This window comes from Hippocampus guttulatus, chromosome 10 (assembly GCF_054856545.1).
Source record: "Hippocampus guttulatus isolate MCC_2025c chromosome 10, RoL_Hgut_1.0, whole genome shotgun sequence".
In the NCBI taxonomy this organism is placed as follows: Eukaryota; Metazoa; Chordata; class Actinopteri; order Syngnathiformes; family Syngnathidae; genus Hippocampus; species Hippocampus guttulatus.
Window position 1 is genome coordinate 15,569,225 of NC_141270.1, and position 13,975 is coordinate 15,583,199.

At 40.0% G+C, this 13,975-nt stretch overlaps 1 protein-coding gene across 1 annotated transcript in view; it reads left to right on the forward strand.

Annotated features, from left to right (window-relative positions):
- Positions 1-13,975, forward strand: part of dntt (deoxynucleotidyltransferase, terminal) — a 75,661-nt gene that overhangs the window by 21,400 nt on the left and 40,286 nt on the right. The window contains exon 7 of the mRNA XM_086122070.1: positions 6,130-6,262. Coding sequence (XP_085978196.1) covers positions 6,130-6,262 — 133 coding nt within the window. The remainder of the gene's footprint in view (positions 1-6,129; positions 6,263-13,975) is intronic.

Sequence of the window (13,975 nt, forward strand, 5' to 3'; positions counted from 1 at the left end):
AAAAACAATTGACCAACAGTAAATATATGTATTGTATTTGTCTGCAAAAGATGTTGTCCCGTGTTAGTAAGTGTTGTAAAAAACAAACAAACAAACAAGGTTTAAAACAATTCCACATTTGCTGGCTTGGCGGAGGTAATAATCTATTTAGAAATTAAGCAGCGATTTAATGAATTCAAGATTTGAAGGTGTTGACTTTTGAGCAGTGAGTCAACAGGTGATTCACAGAAATACACAAAGAACTGAGGTCGACTTAGATAAAGAATAGAGAAAACTACAGGCGAACTGTGCAATGATGGGCAATATCGATATCTCATGATGTCAGACATTTTTTACCTCACTTGACTTGCCTCAACAACTTTGCATTTTTTTGTTCTAGTCCCAAGCTGAGGTGAAGAACGCGATTTCTCTAAGCAGGCGCACATGTGCTCAATGTAAAAACGGATGCATTTTCATTTTCGTGCAGGGGCAAGTCTAGTTTACCGTGTTTTCTAGACCACGTTGCACCTAACTGAATGTTCTGGTATGTTTTTTTTTTTTATCACTCCTGACAATTTGGTGACAGGAAAGTAGACTACAAGATAGACCACTCTTTTTATGATCACTCCAATATACTGTATGTTGTGACTGAGCAAGGTTGAAGATTGTGACTTGACTCGACTTGCTTGAAATTCGATGGCCACTCGACTTAATGTGCTTGAGATTTTTTTCCCCCACCGTAACTTGGGACTCGCTTGAAATTTGAACGTTATGACCTCTGTGAAGCAATGATGCCAGTTTCGCAAATTTGTTGTTCGATTGTAAACATTTCACGACCCCTCGTCACATTAAAAAAATAAAATAATAATAACTAAGATAAGATAAGAAAACCTTTATTAGTCTTGCAATGGAGAAATTCCCGATTCACAGCAGCAAAGTTATGAGAGGAAGAAGTAGAACAACAAAACATAGGAGCTGCTGGAAAGGCAGCCACTCACGCTGTCACGACTCGGACTAGCCGAGTTAAGTCTGGATCCCAAAAATGTAGACGTAAACAAGGTCTCCGAAACAAAAATATGTTTTAATGCAAATAATCGCACCGACAAAAAGGTAACATAGAGCGCTGGTCGAAACAAGGACCAGAGGGAACATAAAACGAATAACAAAAAGCGCTTGCACGAAAGGCAAGGGAGAAAAATAAAGACCGCGAATACCAACTAAAACAATGTATCAAAATACACACGAGCTAGTGATGGGTCCAGCGACACCGATGCGTTGACGCATGCGCCGGGCTCACAGAGCAAACCACGTGTCGGTGCATGTGCTGCTTCATTACGTCACGTGATTGACACGTGAACTGCACCGGCGCAGTTTAGACTGCATCGGCTGCGTTGACACAGTCCGGGCTGCTAATTGACACATCGGCTGCATTGACACAGTCCAGGCTGCTAATTGACACGTGAACTGCACCTGTGCAGTTTAGACTGCATCGGCTGCGTTGACACAGTCCAGGCTGCTAATTGACACATCGGCTGCGTTGACACAGTCCAGGCTGCTAATTGACACGTGAACTGCACCTGTGCAGTTTAGACTGCATCGGCTGCTTGGCACAGTCCAAGCTGCGCCACTTAGTCCAGGGGGCGTCGACTCAGTGCAGGGGGCGTTGACGCAGCAAAAGCCCGCGCAGTGTATCCTAAGGAAGTGCGTCTGGCGACACGATGCCGATTGCCGAAACAAGCCAGACCTCACCCTCGCTCGAATAAAAATATATGTTTGGGCAATACGGAAAACACACTGATTATCAGAAAAAATGTGTCCGTCTGACTTCGAGCGTTATGTCGGCTGTCATATAATAGGCTATTATTATATGAGAAGTGCTTTATGAACGTTTGTACTGTACGTCATACTCCAGTTGATTGAGAGGTCCCGCCTATAAGGGGGAGCTCCAGAAAGTGACTGCGAGTGAGCACACCGCATGTTTGATGACTCTGCCACGTTGCTATTAAAAGTCACATAAAACGTAAACCTTGTCTGCTGACCATCATTACATCGGCTAGGCTAGCTTAGCTGTTGTCGTAGTTCAAAGCTTAATATGTGGCGTGGGTTGGGTCGGCGCCGTGAGTACGTGCTCGCGCTCACAGCAGAGAGCAGCAGACTATCGACTGCTGAGACGCGCTTCACTCGAGTGACGTTGCTACAGTACATGCATATTATGGAGCAGCTTCCGGACAAATACAAATTGTCCGCCGTGTAGAGCCATTTTGATCTCCTTTTGGAGAATAAGGTATTTATTAAAATCTCCTTGTCTCTCCAAGTGCCTCTCGGATTTTTGACATGTCTTATTCCATTGTGTGTGTGTGTTCTCCACAACAGGGGAAATAGCATGCATTAAACGCAACAGACTGAAATTTAAAACACTGGAGCATCTTATTTTTCCAAATCAAAATTTGTGAAGACAAAGCCCACAAGCATCCTCATTCACATGATTTTCACATTATTGAAACACATTGAATGATACAATATGAATGCATGGATGTGAATGATATTGTCAATGTCATCTTTATTGTCAAATATGCTTTATGTATGACATGCAGCATTGATGAAATTTCTTCCTCTCAATCCTCAGTGCATACATGCATGCAAACATGCTGTGCATTAAACACACACAGCTAAGAAAGGATAGCAGCTACCCTGTATAAAAAAGACATGTAATCTGAACAGTATAGACAATATAAACAATATAAACAGCATAAACAACAACATAAACAATGGCGCTTGTGGCTATTGTGGGTAGAGTGAGGTAGTGCATTGTATACACGTCATCATCAAATCAGTTTGTTCAGTCTGTCAAGTGGGTTGGCTGCAGGGATTTTGAAGGTCCAGCAGGTGGCAGTGGTCAGCGACACAGTATCAGTACAGTATCAACACAGTGTGTCATTGTGTCGACACGCCTCATGAGGCCTCATGGACCCATCACTAACACGAGCGAAAAGCCAATTTACAAAACCAAAATCGTACTTACAAAAAGCAGGGGTACCGAGAGTACAAAACGCGAAACACGACGAGGTCAATATCCAAATAGTCTATGAGCAGGGAAAATAGCAATGCAAGAACAATACACAGGTGCACCGCAGAAGAGTCCTTAAATCCAGAGTCTACAAATTACAGATTGGCAGCAGGTGCCTACCGAAGTCCGCTCATGCCACCTGCTGGCCGGACCGAAAACAGAATCATGACACACGCGGCACCATTTTGAAGTCAAAATAACAAAAATAACACAACACAACACATAGGACACAGACAGTGGTGCAATCTTCACCACTTTTCTGCATACACTTTGTATACTTTTTACAGATCCAACAATTTTTCCAGTGTTCTTCGTGACTTTGAGAAAACTGAGAACCCCCTCCCAGCTGCAGTCCAATCATGAAATGTTCACCCCTTTCATCCAGACTGCAAGTGAATCCCACTGATGCGAAGCTGCTGCTCGCTTATTTTAGTGACCCCCTTTTTAAGGAGAGCATGTTTGTTTGTTTGTTTGTTTGTTTATTGAGCATATATAATATGTATAATATATAATAATAACACACAATAACAGATTGACAAAAGTCAAACAAAAATTATGAAAGGAAAATTTAAAAGTAAGTAAAAGAAAAAACACATCATCACAGTTGTATGCTCAAAGGAGTAGGAAGAAGTAAATAACTTATCTAGTCCTACCCCTTATTATGTAGAAATTTGAATTGATCATTTTTCAAAACAAAGAAGAAGAAAAATCTACATATCATCAAATACTTTTACCCTTATGTATACTATACTTTTCTATTTATACACCTTTTGGTTTGTATATACAGTATATAGTTATTCTTTCTCCTTTTTTATTTCAATTTTCTCATATTCATTATAATTAGCAGTTCTTGAATAAAATTGATAAGTTGATCAAAATCCAAAACAAGAACAAACAGTTGTATTATTATATTTTATAAGTATATCAAATTTATCTTCTTAATTCTGATTCATGTAGTTTTTTTGTACTAATCTTTTGAATTTGTTTTTGAACTCCTCCAACGATTTACTCATTTTCAGGTCCGTTTCAAGCTTATTCCACAGATTGACACCTATTACTGATACACACCTTTGCTTGATGTTTGTTCTTGTTCTGGATTTTTTGTATTGATTAGTACCCCTTAGATTATAACAGCTCTCTCTAATTTCAAAAAGCTTCTGGATATTTTGGCAAAGGAGATTGTTATGTGCTTTATACATTAATTGGGTGATTTCGAAGTCAACCAGGTTGTAGAATTTCATTGTGTTTAATTTGATGAATATTGGATTTGTGGGTTCTATATATTTAGACCTATTGATTATTCTGATTGCTTTTTTTTGTAGTTTTAAAACAGGGAGTGTGTTTGTTTTACAGGCTTTCCCCCATATTTCTACACAGTAGGTCATATATGGAAGTAATAAAATGTGTACAAGGAGCTCTTATTCAACACATATTTAGTTTTGTGGAGTATCCCGATAGTTTTGGATATTTTTCTTTTAATGTTATCTATGTGTGGCTTCCAGGATAGTTTTGTATCTATTACTAGTCCAAGAAACTTATTTTCATAGACTCGTTCTATTTCAATTGAATTTATCTTTATTTAAACTTGGTCTTTGATTGGTCTCGTGCCAAAAACAACGAACTTAGTTTTTGTTAAATTTAGAGATAGTTTAAAGATTTTTTAATTTTGTCAATTCATTTTCCACAGTTTTCAGGTGTTGTTTCATATTTTTTCCAGAGCAGTAAAAGGTTGTGTCATCAGCGAATAGGACGCATTTGAATTGTTTTGACACACTGCAGATATCATTTATATATAAAATGAATAGTTTTGGTCCAAGCACTGACCGCTGAGGCACTCCATGGATAATCTTCAGTAAATTGGATTTTTTGTTATTGAACTGCACATACTGATATCTGTGTCAGTATCGGGAAAACTGAGAACCATCATTAGAATTGAAACAATTATTCTTATTATGATCATTATTAATTTTTTTTAAATTATTTTTATTCTCTGCAAATGAAAATGGTGTCCTGCCATAATAAACCTCTAAACCACAAGTGTCAAACTCAAGGCCCGGGGGCCAGATCTGGCCCGCCACATCATTTTATGTAGCCCACGAAAGCAAATCAAACAAGTCAACTTCCATCATTGATGCTTGCTAAAATATTGCATAATTTCAAATTGTCATACGTAATAAATAACATATTGTAAGCATTTTCTTGTGACCAAAGTCCTCATCAGAGTCACTTCAACAGTCGTTGAATAAACCATTATTCTTGACTTCTTCATATGGTTTGACAGTCATAATGGCCCTCCAAGGGAAATGGTGACTCCAATGTGGCCCGCAACAAAAATGAGTTTGACAACCCTGCTCTAAACTATTGAAAATAATTGGGTAGACAAATTGAGATTCTGACTACTTTATCCCCACGGGGCAATTAAGTCTCCAGTTTCAGGGCTTAATCCCACTTTTCCGTATTGTAGGCACTGAATAACACCTTTTTGTGATGCACGTTTGCACATTTCTCAAGCTCAGTTAACACTCACGGTGCAGTTGGATGCCTGAAATGGAGTGCTGCAAGTAGAAATTCAAAATATTAGATTACACAGCATGCACCTCCCAATTTACTGTTGTGACAGATATCTCCATCAAACGGGTCGCCATCCGTCATTCTCAACAGCGTAGTGACCGCTCTGTGCTGACAAATTAGGGGATTTTTTACAGAAAAATATGTCTGAACGCCATCATAACACTCAAGTATACACATTTAGAGGGCTGGAAGAATGGCTCATATCACCAGGCATATTTACGATTTTTTTTTTAGAAATGGGTGGTTCGTGTTCTTCCAAGATAAAGAGTTAGCTTTCCCATGTAACAATGTGACAAAAACAAATTGAATGGTTAAGATATAGATGAAACCAAAATGATATCAGTTCATCATTTACTGTACTGACATGCACCAGTAGTCGCCTTTGAGCACAACACGCAGAATCAAATTGTATCTTCCTTGTAATTCACCCTGACTCACCACCTCACCAGAGCAACTGGCCGTGATTGATGGCTGGCTCCCAGACTAATGACCACATGGTCTTTTCCCTGCAGGTTTTCTGTATTATGGAGATATCTCAAGGGTTGTCACTAAAGCGGAAGCTCAAGCCCTGGGGAACATTATTGACGAAGCTGTCCGTTTGATCACATCGGACGCCGTAACAGCACTGACGGGTGGCTTCCGCAGGTAGAAGACTCGTCCCTTCCTCTCTGTATTGATGTGGTGGTTGACAAAGAACAACTCTTCTTGTTTTGTGATCGACTTATATTGTATGCTCATGGGAGCCCAAAATGTATTCCAGGGTCTGCTTCAATTTTAAAGAGAGCAACTTCATGTTGCAAAGTGCGCACACTTATATGTGTCTGATTCGCTGTGTTTTGAGTCATTTTAGTACATCCATCCATCCATCCATTTGCTAATCCTCACAAGTGATGCTGCAGCCTATCCCAGATGTCTTCCGGCAGTAGGCACGGTACACCTAGAACTGTTTATCATGTTATCAGGTTACAGGGGGCATGAAAGGGTTAATAAGGTCAATGGGTTCCCTGCAAAATAGCATGTAATTGTTTTTTGTAATTCTACCACGACCGAGTAAGATACGTTTGAATCATGAGGTCCAGTTTTATTAATTGGTTCAATACAACTGGTCAATAAATTACTCCAAACTAGTTGCATGCGCTATTTCTTGAGTGTATGCTTGCACGTGAGTCAGCAGGATTTGAAAGGCGCACCGTTCAGCTGCAGGATTCCCATATTTTGCGAAGCGAACACTGATCATTTCATTCATCTGAAAAGTTACCCAAAATAAAGATGTTCAATTACTGGTATTTGCAGTGAAGGTTAATTAATGTCAAGTACCATACATTGAGGGTATGCCCCCAAAAGTATGACTGTTTTATCAAGAAGTTATCATTTTCTACTGTGAAAAGAGGCACTTATGTACTTAGGTCTGATTGGTTTGGTCAACAATGATGGGGGAAGACAAAGAAGAAAACCAACTAGAATCATTTGTAAGAACATTAGCTGGCCTTGTGATGGCTGTCGGCCCACCAGGCAAATGCCCATTTCGCACAATTGACAGCTCACACATTAAAAACAACAACAACAAACATTGTCATGCAAGTGTAAAAAGACAAACAACTGTAAAAAAACAAACAACAAAAACAAAAAAAACCACCACACTTGGCAAATACTATGGGTGACAGTGCACATGTTTACTTATTTGCGGTTTCACGTGTTCTTTTAACATTCCTTGTTGATCCTCATTCACTTTTTGGGATGAAGTGTCGCAAAAATGGCAAAAAAAAAAAAAGGAAAAGACATTCAGACATAATCCTCGCATGGTCACTGAATTGAGGTCTCAGTGAGGTACAATATGCTTACATCACAAATGATGTCATGAAGCTTTGTGCAAATTGTGTGTGTTTTTTGTTGTTGTTGTTGTTGATTTTATTGCTTCAATTCCAAATTGTATATTAAGTTCCAGTACATTTTTATCACTCTTTATTTTACTTTACTTTTACTTTCTGAGACTGTGCCCAAGCCTGCTGTGCCCATAGACGTTTTTCGTTCGGACAAAACTGGTCCAGATTATTTCGTCCCATTTACAATGTGTATTCTCACTGTATGGCAAAGTAAGAACAACTTGACGTAATGATGTATTGGCATATCTATTAAAACAGGGGTGCCCAAACTTTTTGGACCGAAGATCTACTTTTCGATCAACTAACCTCCCGGGATCTACCCTTACTGGAACGCGAGCGCACGCGCACGCGCACACACACGCACACACACACACACACACACACACACACACACACACACACACACACACACACACACACACACACACACACACACACACGCACGCCATGATGAGAAACAGCCTGAAACTGAGGCATGCGATGCACTTTTGCAGCCTGTTAACGATCGTAGCTCATACGTACCGTTTTTAAAGTGCATCCCAGGGCTCTCCTAGATTCCTATTCTTTGCCCGTGCCCTTGGTGAATTTTACACAAAGAAAACTCTGAATGAGAAAAATTAGGATAAAAGATAGAGCGCAACAGCTCTGATCACAAGCTGCAATTGCAGACTGCTGAGCGGGAACAACATCCGGTGATGTAATCACGCGGCGCCGTAAATTCAAGATTTAACTGCTTTATTTTATTTTATTTTTAATTTTTTTTTTGGTGAAAATGAGACTGATAGGATGATTAGGGTGCAGTGTACATTAACACAAAAAAAAATAATACTAACATGTACAAAGACACACAAAAGGTTGTTTGTTTTTTTTCTCCTCGACACTCCGGATCTACTTGGGACCTGTCTTAGATCTACCGGTAGATCAGGATCGACGTAATGGGCACCCCTGTATTAAAAAGTATGAAGGATACAAGATGGCCAAGGTAGCTGACCTAAAACTACTTTAGTCAAGTCTAATCAGTGTGTGAAAAAAAATCACACTCTGAAATGAATTTGACATTCAATACTTTTTCTTTGCACAAGTAGATTCTTATTAATATCCATTTCAAAATGATCATATTGGTCTTTGACAATTCTGCTTTTCCTGGCGACCCAAAACTTCTTCGACTAAGTGCTCTCACCCACTGTGTGCAGCTATTTGCACCTTCTTTTCCCTTTGAGTTCATTGCTTCTTTAAACATCGGCTTTTTGCCAGAGTATGTTTTTCTGTGCTGTAAAAATCCACTCATATTCAGGGGGGTGTATGTGTGTGTGTGTGTGTGTGTGTGTGTGTGTGTGTGTGTGTGTGTGTGTGTGTGTGTGTGTTCAATAATTCAGAAAAAGCAGTGTGGGGCAGTAAGGAAAGGCACTTAAGTCAACAGGGGTGACTGAGCTCCCACTTTGTTGGTCTCCAATAGTGCTTGGTTGACCAACATACATACATATATGGTCCCAAGTGGTGTTCAGCCTCATGACTTATTTTCTTCTTTGTATGAGTTGTATTCATCCCATATTCAATTCTCCTCAAGGTGACCACAAATGACATCAGTAAAGAACTTCAATACATCAGTCTATAACCTAATATTACAAAAACTTTAAATGGAAAACCATCATTGTAACCCAAATGAGAAACTCCAGTCTACCTCGCGCTCAAATAAGTAAGAGGAACATTTGTGTCCATTTAAAACAAGCCTGACATCCATTTGTCCCTTTTCTATACTGCTTATCCTCATTAGGGTCACGAGAGTGCTGGAGCCTATTCCAGCTGACCAAGGGCCAGGTACACTCTAGAATTGATGCCAGCCAATCACTGAGCCCATATACTGTTAGACAAATAAGTATGCATACTCATATTCACATCTAAGGACAATTTAGAGCCAACTGGCTGACTACAATCACACACTGAGTGGCCCATTGATTTATTAAAAACACAAACACAATTTTTTTTTAAATCTGCTTAACAATCAAGATATATTTGATAGGTAAATGAGAGGAAATAGGGAAAAATGCCAGAAAAAAATAGGAAAATTCCTAAATGATAATCTTTTAATTCTTTTAAGTTGCCAAGTTGTAATATCCCCAATCAACACTAGATGGAAGACATGTCATCGTTTTGCTGACCACGAGAAAACCCACGCAAACACTGGGAGGACATGCCAAAGCAACAGAGCAGGACTGCATTCCGGATACGAATCCAAAGCCTCCAATCTGTGAGGAAGATGTTCGAACCAGTCGGCCACCATACTGCCAAAGCTGACTTTCTGTGCAATTATGTTGACAATTTTCTAGGAGTGCAAAAATTGTTTCTTGTTATTGTTATGCTGTAATCATTTGTCCACACTGGCCTAGAAGAAAATGCGAACAGATACATTACACACTAGCACAAAAATAGTGAGGTCACCTCCATGGTTTAGAGCACAGGCATCAAACTCAAGGCCTGGGGGCCAGATCTGGCGTGCCACATCATTTGATGTGGCCCGCAAAAGCAAATCAAACATGTTGACTTCTATGATGCTTGCTAAATTTGTATCATAATGTCAAATTCTCGTATGTAATATATAAGAGAGCTATTGTAAGTTTTCTTGTTACCAAGACCCTCATTACATTAACTTAAAATATAGTTGAATAAACCATTATTCTTGACTTCCTTATATGGTTTCACCGTCATAACGGTCCTCCAAGGGAACCGGTAAATATAATGTGGGCCGCAACATAAATGAGTTCGACAACCCTTGGTTTAGAGAATATTTGCAAAATAAAGTGCTTGAAAGTGCTCAAATATGGAATTCACATTACCTCCACAAACAAACAGAAAGTTTTGAACAACTCAATTAAAACAGTTGTAGGTGCTGTGTGTGCGTGTGTGTGTGTGTGTGTGTGTGTGTGTGCGTGCGTGCATGTGTGCGTGTGCCTGTGTACAGTGAAATGTAGTTCTTTTGACTTGAGAGAAATGTAAGTGGTGGTATCCTCCTTATACTACATAGTAACGCTTTACTTCAAAGTGCTGAGTGACACTTAGAATGATGTCTGATTATGTAAATAACTGCTCCTCAAGGGAAAATGTGGTAAAAGACATTGGGGGAGCGGGGGGATTGGAGCATCATGGATCGTTAACATCAAGATGATGGGGAGCAACAGTAGATGATTTATAGTAGAGGAGTCTGCTGAAAAGCATAACAGGCCCTATGAGAGAGCTTTTATGACTTCAAACTCGGCAAGATGGACACGCACTTAAAATCCTTCTCATATTTGGTGTGGGTTTGGAGAGTATTCCTTGAAATCTAATTGGAACCATGCAGAGTTACATAGAAGAAAAATGACTGAAGTCAGTAAGTAGTGATTAGTATACCTTAAGCTCAGTGAAACGCATCATTATCTTTTTATAAATAGTAGACACATCAAAATAGCTGATGTGCTCTTTTAAATGCCAGCATGGCCATAAATCACACACTAATTCTCCCCATTGTGACATTCTTCTTCTGAAAAAGCACCCTTCTAAAATTTCGACAGATTTAATAATTACCTACAATTTGCAAGCATGGTTTGAACACTCGTATTAGCCTAATTAGTTACAGCCAAAAACCTTTATTAAATCTCTTTAAATAGTTGCATCCAGATAACATACACTAAAATGTGAGTCAACCCTTGCCAGAGGTAACTGACACACTGCAGGAAGTCAAGTTGTCATCCACTTCCGAGCAAAGTAACACGACAAGGATTTGTTGATGCTCTTGACATTAGCCTTATTGAAAGGACAGCTGCGCAAGGATGACGGGTCTCAAAAAATGTTTGTGTGTGTGTGTGGGGGGGGGGGGGGCTGGGGGGGGGGGATATGGGGTTAAAAATAGATCAGGCAGGAAAATACAGATTCTGCCAGCAATGTATATGAAACACTCAAACGGTACCAGTAAGTCTTAGCTGTGGATCTTAGGCAAAATCAAAATTGTCAGGACTGTCACTCAGTGACATTGAATAGCTCTCGAATCCTCGAACGGCAGCAGATTCTCACTGCCACATGTTATATTGATAGTAGGCTACACGTTTTGGCATTGACAGAAAAAGAAAACTGCATGAAAATCTGTTGAGAACTGTAGAAATAAGCAAGTTATGACTTGCTTTCTTTGTTAGTCAGTCGTCTTTGATGGGAACGTCGCCCCTGACAACATGGCCTCCACAAAGGCGTGCCAGTTAGCACAAGGGTCCCCAACCGCGGCTCATTTGGTGCTGGGCCGCACAGAAAGAATAAATAACTTTCATTCCTTTCGTTTTATTCATTTCGGAATCTGAAAGATGTTTTATTTTGAAAAATTACATGATTCTCTGTTATATCAGTCTACAGTATGTCACTATTGACGCAGGTGAATGCGTGCTTCTCGGTCACGTCATAGGTTACCGCATAAAAAACAAACGTCTTTGAAAAGTTTTTTCGGGAAGGGGAAAAGGTCCAGCCAGGAGACAGGAGAGGAGCCGATGACTTTCAAGAAAGAGAAGGCTACATTTAATAGACAGTATCAGGAGTCCTATTTCAAATGCGGCTTTATCTCAACGCACCAAGCCTACTCTGCATAATATGCGGCGATGGTAGGCCAAATTTTTCATGCAGTTTTTATTTGTGGCGTATCTTATTTTGAAGGCACGTTTTAACGTTACCATAGCGAACAGAAAATGTTGTGTTCCTCGTGTCATGATTCGTGTTGATTATTATGTTTCGAAAATACCACACACATGAAACCAGTCCGTGGGGCAAAAAAGGTTAGGGACCTCTGAGTTAGCGGACATACCTGTGGCTGTTACAGTATGTTTTCTGTTCAAAGTGACATTGTTAGTCATTGGTCAAATTGCTTCAGAGCGTGTGTTGAGCAACCCAGGAAACTTTCTGGAATGCGTATGGAAGTGTTATTTATCACAGGAAAACAATGTCATTGATGACATTTGAGTTGAGTGAGTGTGTGCACGTGTGTGTTTGCATGTAGAAGTGCACTGCACGTCCATGTGTGCACCTCTTTTGACGGCTGCTTCTTCCTTTTGTGCGGACAAAGCGTCCTTCTTTCAGCAACTTCATCTCCCTTGTCATGCTTGGAGGAAGATTTTCTTCCCCAAAAGCAATAATCCAGCGTTAATTGTACATTGTCATCGTCTTTGAACACACTCTCAACTAACTCCATGCCACTCCACAACTTCTCCCCTGCATCCCTCCCCCTCTACTTCTTCTGCAGCGTGATCCTGGCTTATCGCTTAAACCCGCTGCCACCTGCTGGACAGATTTTAAATAATTTCCTTTGCAGACAAGCTTGATCCTGAGTCAGAGGTCGCGTCAGACACTTTTGCACACTATGATGCAAAAAAAAAATGTAAAAGATGTAAAAATACATCATAGGTATGTGATGTGTTTCAAGACGTATTTATCCGTCAAGGGAAATAAAAGAGTGAATGAACAGAGGCGAGCTGAGAGTACCCACTCTTGATGGAGTCCTTGGAGGGGGTCCTGGAGAGCGCTCCCGCTGGGAACTTGCTGGGGAAATTCACATGAGCAAGGATAGTGAGACCCGAAAGATCCAGACTGGGGTTTTGTGATTTAATTTCTCTGTTTGTCACAGATTGTCCATAGCAAACACCGTGCTCAAGCATAAGGGTGTTCATACATGCACTTGGCACCAGGACAGATGAGGGCACAGTTTGATGATTGACATTGTAGTTGTGTCATTAGACTTGTGCCCACATGTCTTGGACACTACAGTGAAGAAAGGGGTGGAGCTGATATTGCGCAGCTCCGTCATCATGGCTGTCCTGGTATCATCCACCTCTTCAAAATAGGTCTCTTTGATCACCCCATTGAGCTTTGAGAAGAGGGGGACAAAAAATTTCGCACACCCAGGTCAGGTGAGAACATTCATACAAAAACCCTGAATGGTGAACTTCAAACCAGACTTGTCAAAAGGTGTGCATTGAAAACAGAATTTGTTAAACTAAGGGTACATGTCAAACTTGCGGAACAAATATTAAATACAAAATAAATGTCGACTGAATAGGAAAAGAAAATGATATGCTTTCAGGAAAATGAGCATAACTCAATTTCTGTCATCATGTTAACCCCTGAAAAGTTGTTTTTTTCATGTGAGACCTTTGTTACCACTTACCATTTCTTGCAATGCAACAAAACTGAAGGTGAGCTGACACATCACAGCAAGGGAAGCCAATTTCTTCTCTTCGGTCATCTACTTTTAACTGTGACTGAGCTTTTCTTTCCTCGCGTTCTGTGACATTTCCACAAGCAACACTTCCCGGATCTGTATTATTCATACACGTCACCCTGTCATCCACACAAAATTGTAAATAACCTTTAATATTTCATGCGCTTTGTGCTGAAACACTTAATAATTGATCATTTTTCCTCACGCAAAATAAGTGTAGACCAGATGAATTTACACTGTTTCTTC